The sequence below is a fragment of the Atta colombica genome, unplaced genomic scaffold (genome assembly GCF_001594045.1).
Source record: "Atta colombica isolate Treedump-2 unplaced genomic scaffold, Acol1.0 scaffold27, whole genome shotgun sequence".
NCBI classification, from domain to species: Eukaryota; Metazoa; Arthropoda; class Insecta; order Hymenoptera; family Formicidae; genus Atta; species Atta colombica.
In genome coordinates, this window is record NW_017259370.1 from 1,589,989 (window position 1) to 1,609,348 (window position 19,360).

Below are 19,360 nucleotides of genomic sequence, written 5' to 3' on the forward strand. Positions count from 1 at the left end.
TATAACAAACAATATAATTAAATTACGAAAGCAAAAGTGAATCGCTTATAATTACTTGTGTATCTAAGTGATTTCATTCAACACTTTCGCTTTTTAGACACAGCAGATCACGGTACGATGTAATACTATCAACCTTAATGCGAAAGATGGTGAACTGCGCGGTAGACTTGCAGTAGTCGACCGCTCGATCGAGAAAAGAAAAAGCCAACTGACCATCGCGTGACAACGAATTGCCCTTTCGAGATTACGTCCACATGAGCGCCCCAAGTTTTCAGGTGACCTTCGACATGCGAAACGGGCTTTATGACTTGATAGCTTGATCCTTTGATTGAAAATCAAAACGATCCAAGCATGGACTACGACCCATGTGAGTAGCCATTTAATTAATTTTTTTTAAATCACTTCCATCAAAAATTCTACAACACGCGAAAGTGTGTCTTTTATCTTGCCATACTATGAGTGCTTTTCAGCAAAGCAAGAGACACAGTGTAACACAATGAATCACATTACATCCTTGTTGCTGTTACATCCTGTTTGCTAATGTTAAACAAAGAGGACATGATCATTGTGTCACACTATGTCGCTTGCTGGAAAGCACCACATACAACCACGTTAAAATCATGAGAATACGACTACAGCATGTTGGAAGGGCTGCTTGTTCTACATGCAAATCCCACCGTTGATGTACGCGTGTACTTGTCACGTGAAATTTATTATCCATTCTTACATGCTCCTTACAATACAGAACATTGAAAGAACGTTGCTGAGTTGTTGCAATGTTGAATATTGAAATGTGTATGATTTTCAATGTTGAATCTGTATTGAGTTTTCTACACTGATTGCTACAACGTTGAAACAACATTCTCATACAATACAGAACGTTGCTGAGACGTTACAATGTTAAATGTTGAAGTGAATATTCTTTTCAACATTGAACTTACATTTCGCGATGAATTTGATTAATACTCATAATATTGCAATTCAACGTTTCTGATAGGATGTTGATTTGACATTAGTATGCTGCATGGAATAAGATTTATGTTCCTTGTACTCTTTGCACTCAGCATCTTCGTATTCTCTCTCTTTGACGTTCGAATGTATAAATATTTATCTCTTTTTTAAATGCAAGAATTTTTGTGAATTTCGAACAACATGAACAAATCTACATATAATGAAGAAATCAGCGATCCTTTTGATTCTCGAGTGGCTTAAATAGAAAAAAATGAAACGATCGTCACTTTTCCTTTAACGTATTGTTATTATTATATTGATATTTTGAAAAATCTCACAAGCAACCTTTTCCAGCCAAATAAACTCGCCTTGTTTTTTTTCTACTGCATAATTGGTATAATCAGACGCGGTTTTCTCGGTAGAATTCCGCTTTGAATATATCTCGAGCCGATTGAATCTTAATAATAAAGAAGGACGAAAAGCAGATCACAGACAGTTACGTTTGGAAAAAATGTCAAAGGAGTAAACCAAGAGTCACCTATAACAGCGCACACGTGCGGGCTACAGTCAGAGACTTTGACTTTGATCGATCGTATTTAGCTCCATTTTCACTCAACAGCGCGATCGATAGATGACAATATTCCGACTCTACGCAGTGCCCAAGTATTACGGGCAAAGTATAGTAGAGTGAGCGTACACATCCATTCACAATCAGGTTATTGTACATTTCTGAACAATGCAAAAACGAGGACAAATGCATTATTGCGCATCAATAGACAACGTGAAAATAATGACTCTACATTTGACTACAGCGCAATTCGATCCTCAATTATAATTGGTTCTTATCAAACTAAGATCCGTTTTCATAACATATGATTATTTTAAAGATTAAAGATTACCAACAGATTCATCGATGAAATTCATTCATGAACTTCTTAATTACTTTTAATTTTTAGGTAACCATATATTGTGAAATCGAGCCTAAGACTGCTTCTCAGCAAGGATACAATCAGACATTGTGTAATAGTGAATCGTTTCATCCTTGTTTAACATAGGCAAATAACAATAATGATTTACTGTGTCTAACTGTGTCTAACTTGCTGGAAAGCATCTAAGATTCGTGAAAACCATAAATTCACGAAAATTATAGATCAATAATAAATCTTGTCAATTGTGAAATTATGTATGGAATAATTTGTGGAATACTCGGAATAATTTGTATCATCTATATGATTCTATATGATCTATATGATCTATTGACTCTAATAGTTTTAGAATTTATTATTATATCAAATTACCATACAATACCGAACTAAAAATCAGAAAATCGAAGACGTTTACTGACATTCAGAATTGCAAAACAATTTAGAATTAATGAAGAATGTAATATTACATCAATAAAATGAAAAAAATTACACGTTTCTGAATCCGTATTTAAAAATAATACAAAAAATTTGAGGACAATTTAGAACTTCCATTAAAAATTATTATATTTTTAATAAAGACGTGTTTTTTTTTTAATAATAAGATAAAATGAAAAATTTCCATTTAAATTATAAAATTGTATTGTTAAATATGAATATAAACTGTTTCATATAACATTCATTTTTATGCGGAAAATATAAATTTTCAATTCCAGTCACAATTGCAGAGACTATACATATACTTGATAACATCTTTAAACTATATGGATTGTCGATCTAGAAATCTTGAAAGTCTTCTCTAGTCTTGCGAATATGCGGCTGATTTTAAATTTAGCTTTCTCTTAATAATACGGTCCTTTTTGTTATACAGTAGACGTGAATCGCTCGCGGAATGAGGGTAGAACGAAATAAAATACCTCATTGCACCCATATCACTGCAAAGTAGATCTGGGTTGTAAATCTCGAACGTTCTTCTTCTACTATATTTTGTAAATACAATCGCGTAGATGTTAAAGATATATTGAGGTAGCAGAATTGCATTAGATGCGAGGGCAAATGAGAAAATGGCATAAGAGAAAATACGTTGATAATATCTTCTTAATTATTCTTTATGTAATAAAGATAAGGTCGCACTATTATTATTCTCTTTATATTAAAATGAAGAACGCAATTTATGGAACTGGAATTAAACAAAGAAAGAAGTCTAATTAAACATTCTATCTTTACAATATTGTTATAAAAATATTGTTATAAAAAATTACCATAGACAGATATCGATTGTTTACAAAAGATAAATACAATAAAATTTGCGTTATCTCGTACGAGATATTTAATTTGAAATACGACATGATCTCTTTCTCCCTTATTTGCGATAAATCTCGAGAAGAAATTCTACACAATTGTTCAGTTGTTAAAAAATAAGGGAGATCAGGATTTGTTACCACAAATTGGTTTCGTTTTTATGTATCTATAAAGAAACAATGGGAAAAAAGTGTTATCATAAAATATTCTTTTTTTAAAGATACTTTTTCCTAGTTTTATAAATTTAAATCAAACAAGTATTACAATAAAAAAAAATAGAAAAATCTGATTCAAGAGAAGGTAAGTTAATTTTTTAGCGTTTCATAATTTCGTATTAAAGTTCTTCGGCTTGAAAAAGTAAATCTAAGTGACGTATTATTGTACCACGCATGTGAACATTCAGTTACAACTCTGATTAACTTTGACAAAATATTTTTATATTTTTTTATATTTCTATATTAAAATAAGCTAGAATTAAAATAATTTATTTTTTCTGTAATAACATTTTGCTATTTAATAATTACAAGATAATTTTAAAAGATTTAATCTTTACTAAGAAGTACATATCTATTATTTGTTTTTTATTTCTATTATATTTTCATTAATTAATTAAAGTTTATTATACATGCAACTTACATGATATCAATTTATTCCACCTATATCGGAGCAAATGGACTACAATGCACACGTTCGTATTTCATTTACAAAGAAATTATACAGAATTATTATACAGAACTATTCTTGGCATGAAAATATAGAGAAAAGTTCTCTCCATCATATTAATACATATTAATACATAATAATTAATTATTTAAAATGTCTAATGACGGAAATTATGAAAGCTATATAAACGAGCCATGGTCTCCCCTATAATTTTCAATCTCATTGAGAAAAAAGTTACAGTAATGATAATAAAAAAAGATAATTATTCACAAATAGCTGATTATTGTCATCAAAGGACAATTTTGTTAAAATAGCGAAATATATTGGCAGATAAGCCAAATATTAAAAAAATTAATATCGACGTTTTAATTGATCACGTATACCAACAAATAATTTTTGCGTTAGTAACAAAACATTCACTCTAAATTTTTGGTAATGAAATTTCATTTCAAGAAAAGTGATAGTCCAGCAAGAGTGAATTTCACTCCTTCAAGGAGTGAATTTTCTAAAAGATCAACTTTAATGATTAATATCTCGCTTTGCGAGGCAAAGTAACGTTTTTCTTTATCATATTCATACGTTTTTTGTGCAAAAACATGTCAAATGAGCCTAATTTCGTTAAGATTAGATGTAGGAGGACTAATCTTAACATTTATCTTCAATCTCTATGCTTTCGGAAAGTGAAATTATTCACTTTTCGCAGAGATTGAAAATTGAAACTCTCGTTTGGAGTGAGATTTTTCACTCTTGAAAAATGATTCTTCTCTAAGAGTGAAAATTTCACTCTTACCAGACTAGGGTAATTTCACTCTTCGGAAATAAAATTTCACTTCCAAAAATTTAGAATTTTGACTATGTATTTATATCAATATTTCTCTCAATGCTGTAAAACGATACGCGCGTACATTATCTTTTTACTTCCGTGTATCGGGTGTCGCGAATCGCTGTTAATTTAATATTCGCTGAAGTATATTTCTTTTCACGAATAGCGTATGACATGGCGATGAAATAAAGAGAAAGACCTAAAAAAAATCGGGCGCGAAAAAAGACAATAAAAATTAAAAATGAAGATGTGGATCATCTGGATGGGATTCATACAAAAGACTCGTGCCATCCTTTGTTAGCAAATTCAACCGCGATCATTACCCACCGCGAGTGGTGCGAGTTACCTCGACGCCCAGGCACAGTCGACACTGGATGAGATGGGAATGGGGGATGGGGACGCATTCAGCGTCAAGTTATTCAGCCGTTTCCCAAGCAGAAAGACTTCCTCGCTTTATGTACCGGAGAAACGAAAATAACTTAGTAAAACGCTTGAAACGCTTCTTGAAACTGCATTTGCAACTATTATCTGTTAATACTGCATTGCGATATTTACTCTTGATCTGATATAATCAGGGTTGCAACAATGTCTTAAAATATACATTACATCGATTTATATCGAACAATGACTTTTATATCAAATTGATTTACATACCACGGACATTTCCAATGTACGATGAATGAATGATTTGGTAATCATTCTGTTTTGTATTAAATGCCTATGTCAATGTAAATCGATTTCAATTATGCCACTATACGGCATAAAAGCCGTAATCGAACTAGCAAAGCCTTGTAAAACTAGATGAGGTCGTATCTCTTTTGGTTTACAATTAGTCTTATTGACTAGTCACATTGATTACGAAAGTAGATCGAGCGTGACCGAGCTAATGAAAAGCGTGTAACATTTCCCAGTTTTTGCTCGTGATAATTAGTACGCATCCTCGAACACACCTGCGTGGTCGACAACCCGTTGCGCAACAACCAAGGTGACGTATACAGATTTCCTGACCTATATTCCTACTGAGTTTGATCGTGCAACGTCGAATCTTTACTGCCACTAGAAATCAAGTTCCTTAATTCCATTAGGTTTGAATTTCCAGAAAATTGCATTGGCATTTAAGGGGATGCTAGAGTGATGACTCAATTTGATGGATGTTGATAAAACGGATTCTTAATTCCAAATAAAATATTACATACATTTTTTGCTACATCCTCTATATTACATGAATGCTGGATTATGTACACTTAGATCATACTTTTTCACTTACTTTTCTTGTAGGCTTCGAAATTATAATTTGAAGATTATATTTTTATACATTATTCAAATGTGTACTGAAAGAGCAATTTTGCTGAAGAATTTAAAAATTTAATTAGATACAGATCTGAAAAATAATTTTGATGGACCATTAAAACAATTAAGTAGTATGACGAGATTAATTGCTAGAATATCAAAACATTTTGCAGTATTGCTCATCATGCTTGAGATTCCTGAGAAAAATTATTTTGATTGTCCAACAATATTATTTTCAGATCTGTAACTTGTCAAATTTTTAAATTCTTTAGAAAAATCGCTTTTTCGGTATGGGAAAACTTTTTGTTTGGATACATATTTTGGAATCATTTATATCATGTGAAGAAATTATCTATGTAATAACAAGAAATTGATTTATTTTGAGGTTTTACATAGATTTGTAGTTTCACAGCGGTTTTTCTTCTGGAGAAGAATTCTGTGTAAGGAAACGAAGAAAATGGAAAAGTACGAAATGCGCGTTTCACATAACTCCAGCATCCCCTTAAGCATGATAGAAGTGCCTTTCGTATCTAACGAAAGCTTTGACAATTGTACAAGTCAACGGAGAAAAGCTGATTTTAGCCTAGTATCATTTGAATATTTTGACCATTATTTACTGTAACAACGGGCACACGTTCGACACTGTACCATTCGCAACATGTATCTAACAATAAGTATATGGCGTGGACACGTTTGTGAATGTCTGATAACGGGATTCGAGAATCGAATAAAATCAAGCATCAAGCTGGTATACTTAATCGACATTATTATTCGTGCACGGTACAATTTCTGTGTTTCGTTTCATTTAAATCGATTATTATTTAGCGTTTAGCGCAACATGACTGGTCACGCATGAGATGCAGGGCGTGCGTCACTCGTCAATTTTTCAAGTTGTTTTCTTCAAGAGAAAATAGAGAAAAGACAACAGAAGAAGAGCGCGTAACAAAATAATGCATCTATCACGAATATCATGTTTTCAAACAAGTACAGCAAAAGACTAAATGTATCATGCAATTGTAATATATGCGAGATAATTATTAGTTGCGCGATATTGCCTCTTGAAAGGTGCTATAAATTATTTTAAAAATAATTTTTTAAAAACCGAAAAATTAGAAAAATTAGAAAAACTGACATATAGGATATTGTATTATATATTAAATATATTAAAAGGATATATTAAATATATATTAAAAGAATTCTCTTTCTCGTGCCATTTTTTTTTAGATTTTTATGAATTTTTTAAAATTCAAAATTACTTTTTGTCTTCTATTTATTTGAATATAATTTATTTGAATATAATTTGCTATTTTTTACCATAAAAAATATAAATAATTAATAGAGCTATTTGATTTTTATGTATCATGTACACTATGTATTCCAATTTATCTGCACGGAGAAAAATATTTGGTTGAACCAACTGGAATTCTGATAGGAAATGAACGATTCAAAATTCTGGCTATTCTATAATTGCGTAAACATTATAGTAATTGTAAGTGAAATCAATTGTAGTTGTAATCATAATCGAATATTCTTTTCGTATTCTTCTCTATTCGGCTGTGATTGATGAATTTTTACTACAATCACTTACAATTATTCTTACGCAATTATAGAATAGGTTTAAGTCTACTAAATTTTTTAAATCTACCAAAATTCTAAATTTTAAATAAATATTTGGTTAAATCTACTAGATTTAATCAAATATTCATTTAACCGATTTAACCAAAAATTGTTCTCCGTGTTCATAATTCTGGATTTCTCAGTAAACTGAAATAAAAAAATGGAATGTTATTTTAATCATAACATTTGTGGCTATTGTTGAAATTAGAATTATTCATTTCGCCTAATGAATAAATGGCATCTGTTTATAAAAACGAAAGTTCGATTTCTACTTCTTTTTTTATGTTTTCAAGTTTATGTTTTCTCCAAAAAATAAAAAGAATTAATGAGTTACCATTATATAATTATATAATTATATAATTATATAATTTTAGTTCTGACAATAACTGCAAATATTCTGATTATATAAGATGACAGTTCAGTTTTATGTTTTAATTACATTTCAGTTTCTCTACTGGAAGATTTGATGAACAATTTATATTTTTATTTAAAAAAAAAATAGTAAACTTATCTTCAAAGAATAATAAACAAAACACAAAAGATTATTTTTAAAAATATTTATCCTTTTTTTCTAAAAAAAATTCCTAAAAACTCTCTAAAAAATAAAGAGATGTTATATTACCGATTTTGCGATCTAAAGCTTTAATTTATCTTAATCAATGAATATATCAATAATGAATACTGATATATTTCTTTCTCGCCTTAATGTATTATTCATGATAATTAAAAGATATCATCCCCTCCCCTCCCCCCGTAACTTTTAATTAGTATATTCGAATTTGTATTTTTCAAAAACTCTACAAAGAAAACAAAATGTGTAATACCGAATAATTAGTAAAGCAAAAAAATAAAAAATATAACAAGTTTGTAACATTAAAATCATTGTCAGTATGTACGTATGAATTGTGTGTCATAATAAAAAATTGAAGTACATTAGATTTATTCCTAGTAATTTCTATCATTTTCGCGCTATTTTGCATCGTTAATATTTCCTTTTATGTCGAAACATCACGTTTACACATTAATTTTATGCATAGAGTCTACATCTATATAACTTCGAAATAGCGAAGTTGGAGCGTTCTTAGGCTATAATCCCGCATATAAAAGCAGGTGTTTAATAAGTTCCAGATGGATAGATACGCAAGGACGAAAGACGAGGCGAAGACCTTCGTGCGATAGTGATTCCATTGTTCATGCACACTGACGTTGGCAAAGAAATCTTTAATGTCGCTCAAATGACCCATTTATATGTATAAGTGAGACATTGCGAATGTACGATGACTTCACTACTCCGTATTTGACACTTCTATCAGTAAAATAGAAAATTTAAATCGTTGGAAAGAATAAGAAATAAAGATAAATAAGAACGCAGGCAGATATATGGATGAAATCAAGAGGATGATAGAAGAATACGGAAAAGGCAAAAGAGGAAAATGATAAGGAAGTTGCACAAGCATGTCAAGATATACTACTACTCTTTCAACTATTACATCAAGAACTTGCTCTACTTTTCAATCTCCTCCTCCTCTTTCCCTCTTTCTTTTCTTCCTTTGTTGTCATTTTTATTTTATTTTATACTTATGTCAAAGCACTGCTTTATTTTATTTTGTTTTCTACGTTATTTTTGTAGTTATATGTTAAAATAGTTGTATCTTATTGTGTTTTGTAAGACTCAGCGCTTAAGAGAAATTTCTTTTCCTAGAGAACTTAAATGAATAACAATTTATCATCATTATATTTATTATAATCTCTCTCTCTCTCTCTCTCTCTCTCTCTCTCTCTCTCTCTCTCTCTCGCTATTTCGGAGTGCTTGACACGTGTTACATGCGTGACGCAAACTCGCTCTTCTCTCAAATGTCTGGCACGAGCCTGTCCTCGGCTTTCTGGATGGAAACTGATCGATCCTGTCTCACGCCGTATACAACCTCTTGTCTCTCTCGACACGTTAATGAGTTATCTCTCTCTGATTATCACTCGAAATGATCGGGATGATGGATATTCAGAAATTAACAAACACTTGCGCAAAATAGTACGCTTCCTTTTTCAACGATTCTTTGGTATAAAAAATTTTGTTAATAAACTCGTGAATCTGTTTTCGATGCTTGAGATCAAAGATAAATTAGGAAATTAATTTAATTTAATTTAATTAAGAAACGCTTAGAATGTACACGTAAAATGCAATGAATAGAGAGAAAGAATTCGTAAATTCAAAGAGGTTAACGATCACTATGAACAAGGGCAAATGCCCAAGATAGCTCGCAAGAAGAACCAAGACAGATGGAAGCATCAAAAATCGTTGGCACGAATCCATGCGTGTTTATTGCAAGGACTTCCAGCTATGTGAACGAATTGTAGACATGTCTCAAAGTCTGTGATTCTGGAGGACATTTTATGACTCCCGAGAGTCTCTGTCGCGGAGCAATAAAGGCGATGTTATTGGTAGAGTACGGCCATTATCGCATACACGTCCTATCCTAATATATAGTCGCATAGGTGCATGACAGAACACGAAAAGTTAAGAATATAAATTTTGATATTGCATAGAATCGTATAGCTTTTAACATAGAGAATAACTATGCCAAAAAATTAAGGGATCACCTATTCTGCCCTTTCAAAAATAAGTAATATTCAATAGAACGTAACTGTGTTACGTTATAACTTTGTTTAAAAATAATTATAAGAGATGATTTAAAAATATATCAAAGCTCAAATCAGTAGTTTAATCGTTTAACGATCTGATTTTTTATGGAGCTATACGGATTCAAATGAAATTTTCATGGCGTGAATTCAAAATCGTATATAAAAACAGTTTGCTTTCAAAAGAGTAAATCTTTATCCTTAATTTTACTCATTGAACGTTATACGATTTTTTTCATTAAGTAAGTTTTTCAACATTTTTCAACCTAGCAAAAAGCATCCTTTTTACTTTGACTGCTCACAGTACTAAGTAATGCTCTGTATCTTTAGAAAAAGAATAGAAATAAGGGATAAATTTTCTTTTTAAAGTGCACTTACTATACACACATACACACACACACACACACACACACACACACACACACACACACACACACACACCATTTAGCACATACAGAAGCGTAAATCCAACCGCGTAAATGTAACTTCCACACAATGCGCGACAGGTCTGTTGCGATAGAATCAAATGAATGTTGTTGGCCCAAAGTCATTGCTTCTAACACGAAAGATATAAATTACGTTAAAATCACAGCATTTTTCTTGCCAAAATATATCAACTAAACAGTAATGTATCAATCGTTTAATTTTATTTTTAGCACTTCATTTAAGCAGAATTTACGTTTCTTTTATATCAAAAAATAATAGTGACTTAAAGAGAAAAATTTAGACTTTTCTATTCATTTTTTAAAAAATATCGAGCGCTACTTCTTCTGTGAACAGTCAAAAAGATAGTTTTTATCTGTTGAATAACTCGATAAAAATAATCGTACAATGCTCAATAAGTACAAATTAAAGATTCACTTTTTCGAAAACTGTTTTTGTGTGCAGTTTTTCACGCCATGAAACTTTGCAAAGCTTTAAAAAATTTTGAGATTTGACGAATCTCTATTTATCTCTATGTAGTAGTTCTGTAAAAAAACAGCCACATCGTTATCTAAATTACCGATCTGAAAAGTAAAGACATCAAGCTTTAAATGTTTTTTAATCATCTCATTATTTTTTACAAAATTACATTCTTTTAAAAATTGTCTATTTTTGGAAAGCAGAATAAGCATAATCCTTTAATTTTTTGATGTAGTATAGATGATTATTTCTTTCATAATCATTCAAAAAATGAAGATTCACTAATGATTAAGTCAATTAAACGACACAACCTTATAAAAATATGTAAAGTTAGTATTGAAATTAACAGGCATTGAAATTAACATTTATTTAAAGCTGAAAAAAAATAGATATAGGTATGTTATCGATGACTCATTTCGATAATATTCTCATATCGTGATAACTGAAGATATAATAAATTTAATTGAAGATAAAATAAATTTAAAAAATTGAAACGCATCGTAAAATTCATTAGAATCTATTCGACAAGAATTGTCAGTTCCACGAGAATCATACGTACACACATTAATGCGAGAAACGAGGGAGAAGATGATACCATCGCGGAAAAGCCAATGTCGTTCTTTCAGTAATGAAGGATGCAACAGATACACAAGATGACTCGCTGATAAGAAATTACACATCCGAGAGTAAACGCAAAATCTGACGTCGTTCGCGTGCTTAAGAATTTATTTAAATAACACGATATTCGCCTTACTGTGAAAGATTTATTTCAGAAATAACATTATAATGCAATTATATGCGATTAATATTAGCAACATGATAAGCTGTATGTTAAGAGATATAACACTGTAAAAAAACGTTGGGAAATGTTGAGAACATTTTTTTCTGATTTTCCCATCTTTCAGAGTCATGGTTGCGTACTTATTAAAGCTCTATATTTATAAGAGTACGTTTATAAGAGCACATTGCTTTTATTTCAAAGCATACCAACCACATTTTCTTATTGGCTACTTTCTCTCCGCGTTTTCCTAGACTATGTTCAGATTTCCAAATGCTACTCAGGTGTCACTTTATCCTTATTGCTCATCGAATGTTAAACAAGGATAACTTGATACCTAGAGAGTATTGAAGTGGAAATCTGATCCGCGCCCTTATTTGTTAATTTTTATTTTTTTATATAATTGGTCCATCGTCCAATAAGCGCTTAGTAATTCTTTAACATGATACAATTAAGTCAAACGTTGCGGTCATTTGCGTTATTCTTATAAATATAAAGCTCTTCTGCGTACTCCTTAAAACATAAAAATTGCATATAAATAGTTCCTTACAAAATCAACATAAGCAAACCATTAACGACTGTCATTAAAAGTTACAGAATCGCTCCTTAATTTCATTTTATAAAAAAAGTAATATGAGTTATATATATATAACATGTAGTTATATGATTATTTATAGAATCATATAACACTTTATTTTTTACTTTATGGTATCTTTTATTGTTACTTTTGTAGTTATATGATTATTCATAATAGAGTCACTTTTTCGTTGGGTCTACGAAATACAATACGATGGTCTTATCGCATGTGTTAGTAAATTATGCGCGCGCACTCTTTCATGTCGATAATTATACCGGTATAATCATACGGGAGCAATCACTCATAACGAATCGTTTTTAATAAGACCTAGTAAACTAGATGATACTCTGTTGCATGCGTCGTGATATGCGTGACGATAACTCGATAATTTGCATATAAACCGAGGACACTCGTAACGTGAAAAATCGTTAAACGAGTAAATCTATTGCAATTAAATAAACCATTTGCTACACTATTAAATCTATAATATCAAATTTAACCTAATTTAAGTCGTCACTGCTCCTACTCAATATATCGTTATTTTATACTTAAAACAATTTGACTATTATAGTGTCAAATTTAACCATCGTTTTAGTATAAAATAATAGTGAGTAGGAGCAGAAATGGCTTAAATTTAATACTATAAATTTAAGGTAAACATATTTCATAAAAAATCAAGTATAATTTGAATTAAAATTAAAAAGAAATAAAATTTATTTAGAGTATTGTCGATTAAATGTCGTTTCAAAAGTTGCGTACTCGAAAATGACAACAGTCGTGATCGCTTCGCATTGTCAAGATATTACTGCCAAAGTTTGTATAAAGGAAAACGTTAAGATTATGGAACAAAAAAATGTAAGATAATAAAATGTAAGTAGTAAGCAAATTGACCAAACACGGTAGAGACGTAAGACAATAAACAGTAGCAGCAATTCAAAAAGTTGATTTGCGTCTAATTCTGGATCGACCAATTATAATAAAGAACGTAACATTATTGTCTTACGTTCTCTATTGTGATTGGCCAATTCGCTTACAACTTACGTCTTACTGCTTATATTTTTGAGTATTAAAGATTTTATTTAGCTATTTAAAATTAATCATTTTAATTAAAAAAAAAAAAAAAAGAAAAAGGAATGCCACATTACATCATTCTTCACAGCTGTCATAAAATCAGGATATTTTTAGTTTTGCAGTTGGCAGTTCTGAAAATTTAATCAGCCGATTAAGTTAAGAAGTTTAAAAAAATAGAGAGGAATCATGTGACTTTTCTTATCTTCATACGAGAACATAAAGGATACAAAATACTATCGCCATCTTCTAAAGAATAAATAATAAATAAAATTTAAGCAGTGAAATAATTTATTGAAAAATATTTTTTTCGTAAAAAAAATGAAACATTTATGTAGAAAATATTAAAGAGAAAAATTATTTATAGTAATTATTTAAATTTAATTTAGATATTGATAATTCTGATATAAATGATGTTTCACTGATGTAGCATCATATTTAAAGAGAATGAATATTTTATATTCTTATATGAAAATGGTACGAAAATGATTAAAAATAAAACTTTATTTTTTTTAATTCTAAAATATTCTTTAAGCTGTATTCTTTTACCGTCTATATAACTTTTCAAAATGCTTATACTTTGTTTACAATTAAATTACTTAAAATCCTTCTTCTCATATGAATTTAAGCTACTAAAAAAAATTATTTAAAGAAAACTATATGGCCAAAAAATTTGAAAAAATTCAAGAATGCTTATATCAATTACAATTCTCAATATTTATTCTCAATATTTGAACGAATCTTTATATTATGTGAAAAGACTGAAGAATCTTAGAGTTGATCAGATCGTCCCATACCTATGTAAACTAAATGGAATCTTATCGATACTCCCGCGCGATTAAAATCATCTGCGTACATACATCATAGATATATACGCCGCGACCTTTCATCGATTCAACAGCATGTGCGTAATTCGCGCATATAATGCTATTACATCACCTGCAGAGCAAGAATAAAAATCCGCGTATAAAGACTAAAAGCCGCGAGTTTTCCCTACATAAGACGATATCGCTATCGCCATCACGAGTCATCGTGTTGTAAAAATAGCGTGACATTTCATCGATCGTGTAACGTACTCGTAAAAATGTCGCGACTGTACCAACACGAAATAACGTGAAAAATAGATGAAATTCGATTTGAATTTCGATCTTTCGTTCGTCCACCCTACGTACGCGCCAAGTTCAGTACACTTCTGTATCCGAAGATAACGTAGTATCAAACGAACCAACGTACATGCAAATATCGAATATGCAGACAATCTCCGTTACATATGTGTATGTTGATATATTCATAATCTTAATGTATGCATTGATCCAAATTTACCCGAATATCATGACGTAAGATATAACACTATTAAATTTATAATGTTAAATTTAATCTAATTTAAGCCACTGCTGCTAAATATATCGTTATTTTTACTAAAACAATGATTAAATTTGACATTATATAGTGTCAAATTTAACTATCTTATTAGTATAAAATAGTAATATATTTAGTAGGAGCAGTGACTTAAATTAGGTAAAATTTGACACTACAGGTTTAACAGTAGATAAATGTACCAATAGATAATTAGTGGATATCATCCAATTAGTGGATAAAATCATTGAAAACTTCTTACTATTAAGTTATTAATGATAGATACGACTAATAACTCTAAATAAATTCGTTGTTCATAAAAATTTAATAAGACGAATTTATTTAGAATCGTTACATATCATTAAAAATTTAATATTTAAAATTATCATTTTATCCAGTAATCGAATCATGTCCACTAACTGATGTGTTTACCTTATGAGTGAAATGAAAACATCTAATAAAACTGCCACAGCGTAATTCATATTTTTAATTTTATGCCATATCGTTGAAACCGTCGTACCCAATCACTGTGGAGACGACAATTTTATCTAAAATATGATAAGAATATGTACTTTAATTATCCGGCGCAAACACGCTTTCAACGTTATCAATTATAGTCCGTGGTTTTAATGCTTTAGAATGACAATATGAAAAGTCCTTTTTCCAACTCTTTCTTCAAAATATTATCGTATTTTGTTGCTTCAATGCATCCGCTCTTATCTGTCAGAGATAAAGTATCATATATAGAAATCAAATTTTGTAGATAATTTTATGTTGCAGTCTGTCTTCATACGTCCTGAAAACATGAACAGTGCAAGTAAATGGAAACATCGAAAATTACTCACCGATCGATCTTGTCCATTGTGGTAGGATGTTGCAAGATGGTTTGCTGCTCCGTCATCTCGACGACACATTGTGTACAGAGTTCCAGCTCTGTAATGAGAAAAAAAAATTAATCGGGATAAAAATGATTCAGGTTATTGTGTTATCTCTCCATCCATGTTAGATCAAATCAAGTATATTACTTCACATTCTTTTTATTGTTATTGCGTATTCAAATAATATAGGCATATCGATTGTTAATTATTTAAATATTACGCAAAAAATCAATCGCGAAACACGTAGCGAAAAAAAATGTCTGATTAAATTAATTGAAATTTTGATTAAAAATGGATGAATCAGAATTTTCTGGTTAAATATAATATATTAAAATTTTAGTTGAACGAAGTTCTTGATTGATATAATCAGAATCTTCTGGTTCGTTCATTTTCAATCAGACATTTTTCTCAATGCGAATATCCTATATTTACATAATTATGTCTTTCTCATTGTTAAAAAATTTGATGAAATTTGAGTAAAGTTTTATTAAATGCGACAACGCAGCAAGAACTTTACGCGACTTTTGATCAACTGTAGAACGTGTCGTCGCATACGTAAGCGCAATAAGATAGCGTAATAAGACGATCACTCAATAGTTATCAAGTTTTAGTAATAAGATAAGCTTACGCTATTATAAAGCATGATTATATGTTGCACCAAATTCGGATAATTTGATATTCAATGTGAAAAGGCACGAAAATGTATGTTTTGAAGAAGGCGTTGATGGTTTAAAAATTAAGTATGAAATAAAAATTAAGGAGAAATTAATAGGATGGTATCAATTATCTTTATGATATCTTTTATATCAAAAAGAAGAAAAGAGCAAAAATATAGCAGATATAATCGACCTTTGATACAATTTAATAGAATTAGATGAGTTCACCACTTTGATAGCGTTTATACAATTTCCATCTACACTGAAAAAAATTTTAATACATTTCTTTTATTAAGTAAATATTTACTTATAGTAACTAAATATTTACTCAATAAAAAAAGTTAATTAAATCAAATTAATGTTTTTTGTACGAAATAAACATATGTTTACATTTAGTAAATATTTATTCAGAACTATTCAAATATCTATTAAAATTTATATTTTTTTAATATATTTTTTTTAATATATCAAAACTCCATTACTTTTTTTCTATCATAAATAAAACTAACAATAAATTAATTTAGTTGCACGATTTCTTATTAAGATAGAAATACAAAACATGATTAAGGTTTATTTCTTTCAAAATTGTTCTTTTCTGTTCTTATAAAAAGAAAATATTAAAAATATATTGTGTATCTTAAACTCAGTATTCGAAGAAATTTTAAAAGCAGATCTTTTTCTCGATAGTACTATAAGATAAACACAACTAAAATATAAGATAAACAAAAGTTTGAGAATTCGCAAAATCGATCCAAGTCGACAGGCATTAAATATGCAACTAATAGACACAAAGACATAAACTCGATATGACCAAAAAAAGAAAAGTGTAAAAATCGTAAAATTCAAAAAATCGAGCGATGATCTTTTAGCGAGAATTTGCTTTTTATTTATATGACTAGACTTTTGTGTGCACAGATATAAAAACAATCTTTACGAAGAACTTTTCGCATTCATTTCAACTATAGAAACTTTATGTGTCGTTCTTATTTTTAATAATACATAGTTAGTTACGATGAATATATTTTTCTCGCCTGATTATTTAACGATAAAAAAATGAATATAAAGAATATCACATAATTCTTTTAATTCTGCTCAATTTTGGTCTACACAGTATTATCTATATTTATTTTAAAATTTATTGTAAAATGAAAATTTATAACTGGAATATAAAAATAAGAGCGTCATTATTCTCCTATTTCTCATCGAAATAGTTTAATCGGGTCAGTTTACTCAAGAGACCGTTTCTCTCTGTGCACTTTCTCCAATGAATTTCTTGCGCTCGCCATTTTGTATCGTTGCACTACTATCTTTGACGAAATAAATCATTTATATGATATAGAGTGACTTCGAAGGACGAATAGGGCCAAGAATGAGGGCAATATTATTCGAATTACGTTCTCGCGTAACCTTTGCATTATCTTGATAATATGAAATCATTAAAGCCAGTTAAAGGCAGGGAAATGACCGGGACGGTAAATCTACGATTAAGAAAGAAGTGATGATGACTCATAAAACTAGGTAGAAAGTAAATGGCTTCTTTGTATGCTCGAGCGAAGTCACGTAGAGCGTTACACCATGTTGTAACAAGTACATCGAACGTTTTAAGAAATGATATGCGGTAATAGAGTGCAATGCCATCCAAGTCCAATGTATTCTTATTGTTAGATTTTACATACTTGTACGAAAGTCTATCTTTAAATATCGTTCATAAATTATTATCTGTAATTACACCTCGTATCGTTAAAATCACTCAAAAAATCGAAAGTACAATGCACATGTTCGACTTTCTAAAAATCAATTACATACTTATATTTCTCGTGTATTATGCCAATGGCTTTCAACATCACTATTATTTTCAACGTAAAAGTAAAAGTTATATGTATCCTGAAAGAAAAAAATAATTGCAATTGCCATAATTTAACTGTAATTTATCGTCATTTTTTGGAACAACTATATATTTATGAGTAAGAGAAATTCTATTTTTCGGTCAAAGCGGAAGTGTGAATTTATACACTTCCTCTGCAAAAACACAACATCTTCTGCAAACTGCGCGCCGAAATTCTTTTCAATCTGGAAACGCAATCATGAATAAAACTAGAATAGTATAAAGAAAAAAATACTAAATTTTAATAATTCATTTATTTAAATATGCCAATTAATAATAAATATTTGTGAAGTATAAAGAAATTTATTTGGTATAAAAAATTAATTTAATCATTTCTTCTTTTTATTAAATAAATTAAATAAATATTTTTTTACTGTAAGTAAATTTCAGTATTCGTACTATTCAAATAAATATTTATTTAAATTTAGGATATTTTTCAGAGTAATATCACATATTAAATTTTTTATTAACGTCAAATTATTAATATTCTTCTAAGACGCTCATTAGCTTCAATATTATTAAATTGCTTGTCAATTTATTATGTCAATTTATTATGTGATATTACCAATTCTATTCATGATCGCGTTTGAAAATTAAAAAGACATCGAAGCACGATTTGCAGAATTGAATGTATATATAAATTCACACCGGAATATTTAAGTATTAAAATGCTTAAATATTTCTGCTTTAACCAAGAAAAATGAGATTTCTCTTAATAGATTTACTCTCATCGGTCCAATATCGTATTATAATTATACGAGTATATATTTATAGTTGTTTTCCACGCAAATATCAGTCAATTGTGCTATTAATAACAATCACACACGCTGCTTGGAAATCTTTAATTTTATCTTAACATATTTTTTTAGTTATTATTACCACATAAATAATAAACGAATTTAAGAAAATAATTAATTTATTATAATTGCGATTGCATTTACTAAATAAAAATGTTTATCATTTATATCTTGATATTTTAGTACATTAATTTGAAATTATCATAATTTATAGTGTAATTTTTTCATGTTTGAGAGAACTATATATATATATATA

General features: G+C 29.5%; 1 protein-coding gene across 6 annotated transcripts in view; it reads right to left on the reverse strand.

Annotated features, from left to right (window-relative positions):
* LOC108689561 (kinesin-like protein KIF13B) overlaps positions 1-19,360 on the reverse strand; it is a 40,235-nt gene that overhangs the window by 17,730 nt on the left and 3,145 nt on the right. For all 6 annotated transcript variants that reach the window (XM_018196382.1, XM_018196386.1, XM_018196384.1 and 3 more), the window contains exon 2: positions 15,734-15,821. In XM_018196382.1, coding sequence (XP_018051871.1) covers positions 15,734-15,821 — 88 coding nt within the window. The remainder of the gene's footprint in view (positions 1-15,733; positions 15,822-19,360) is intronic.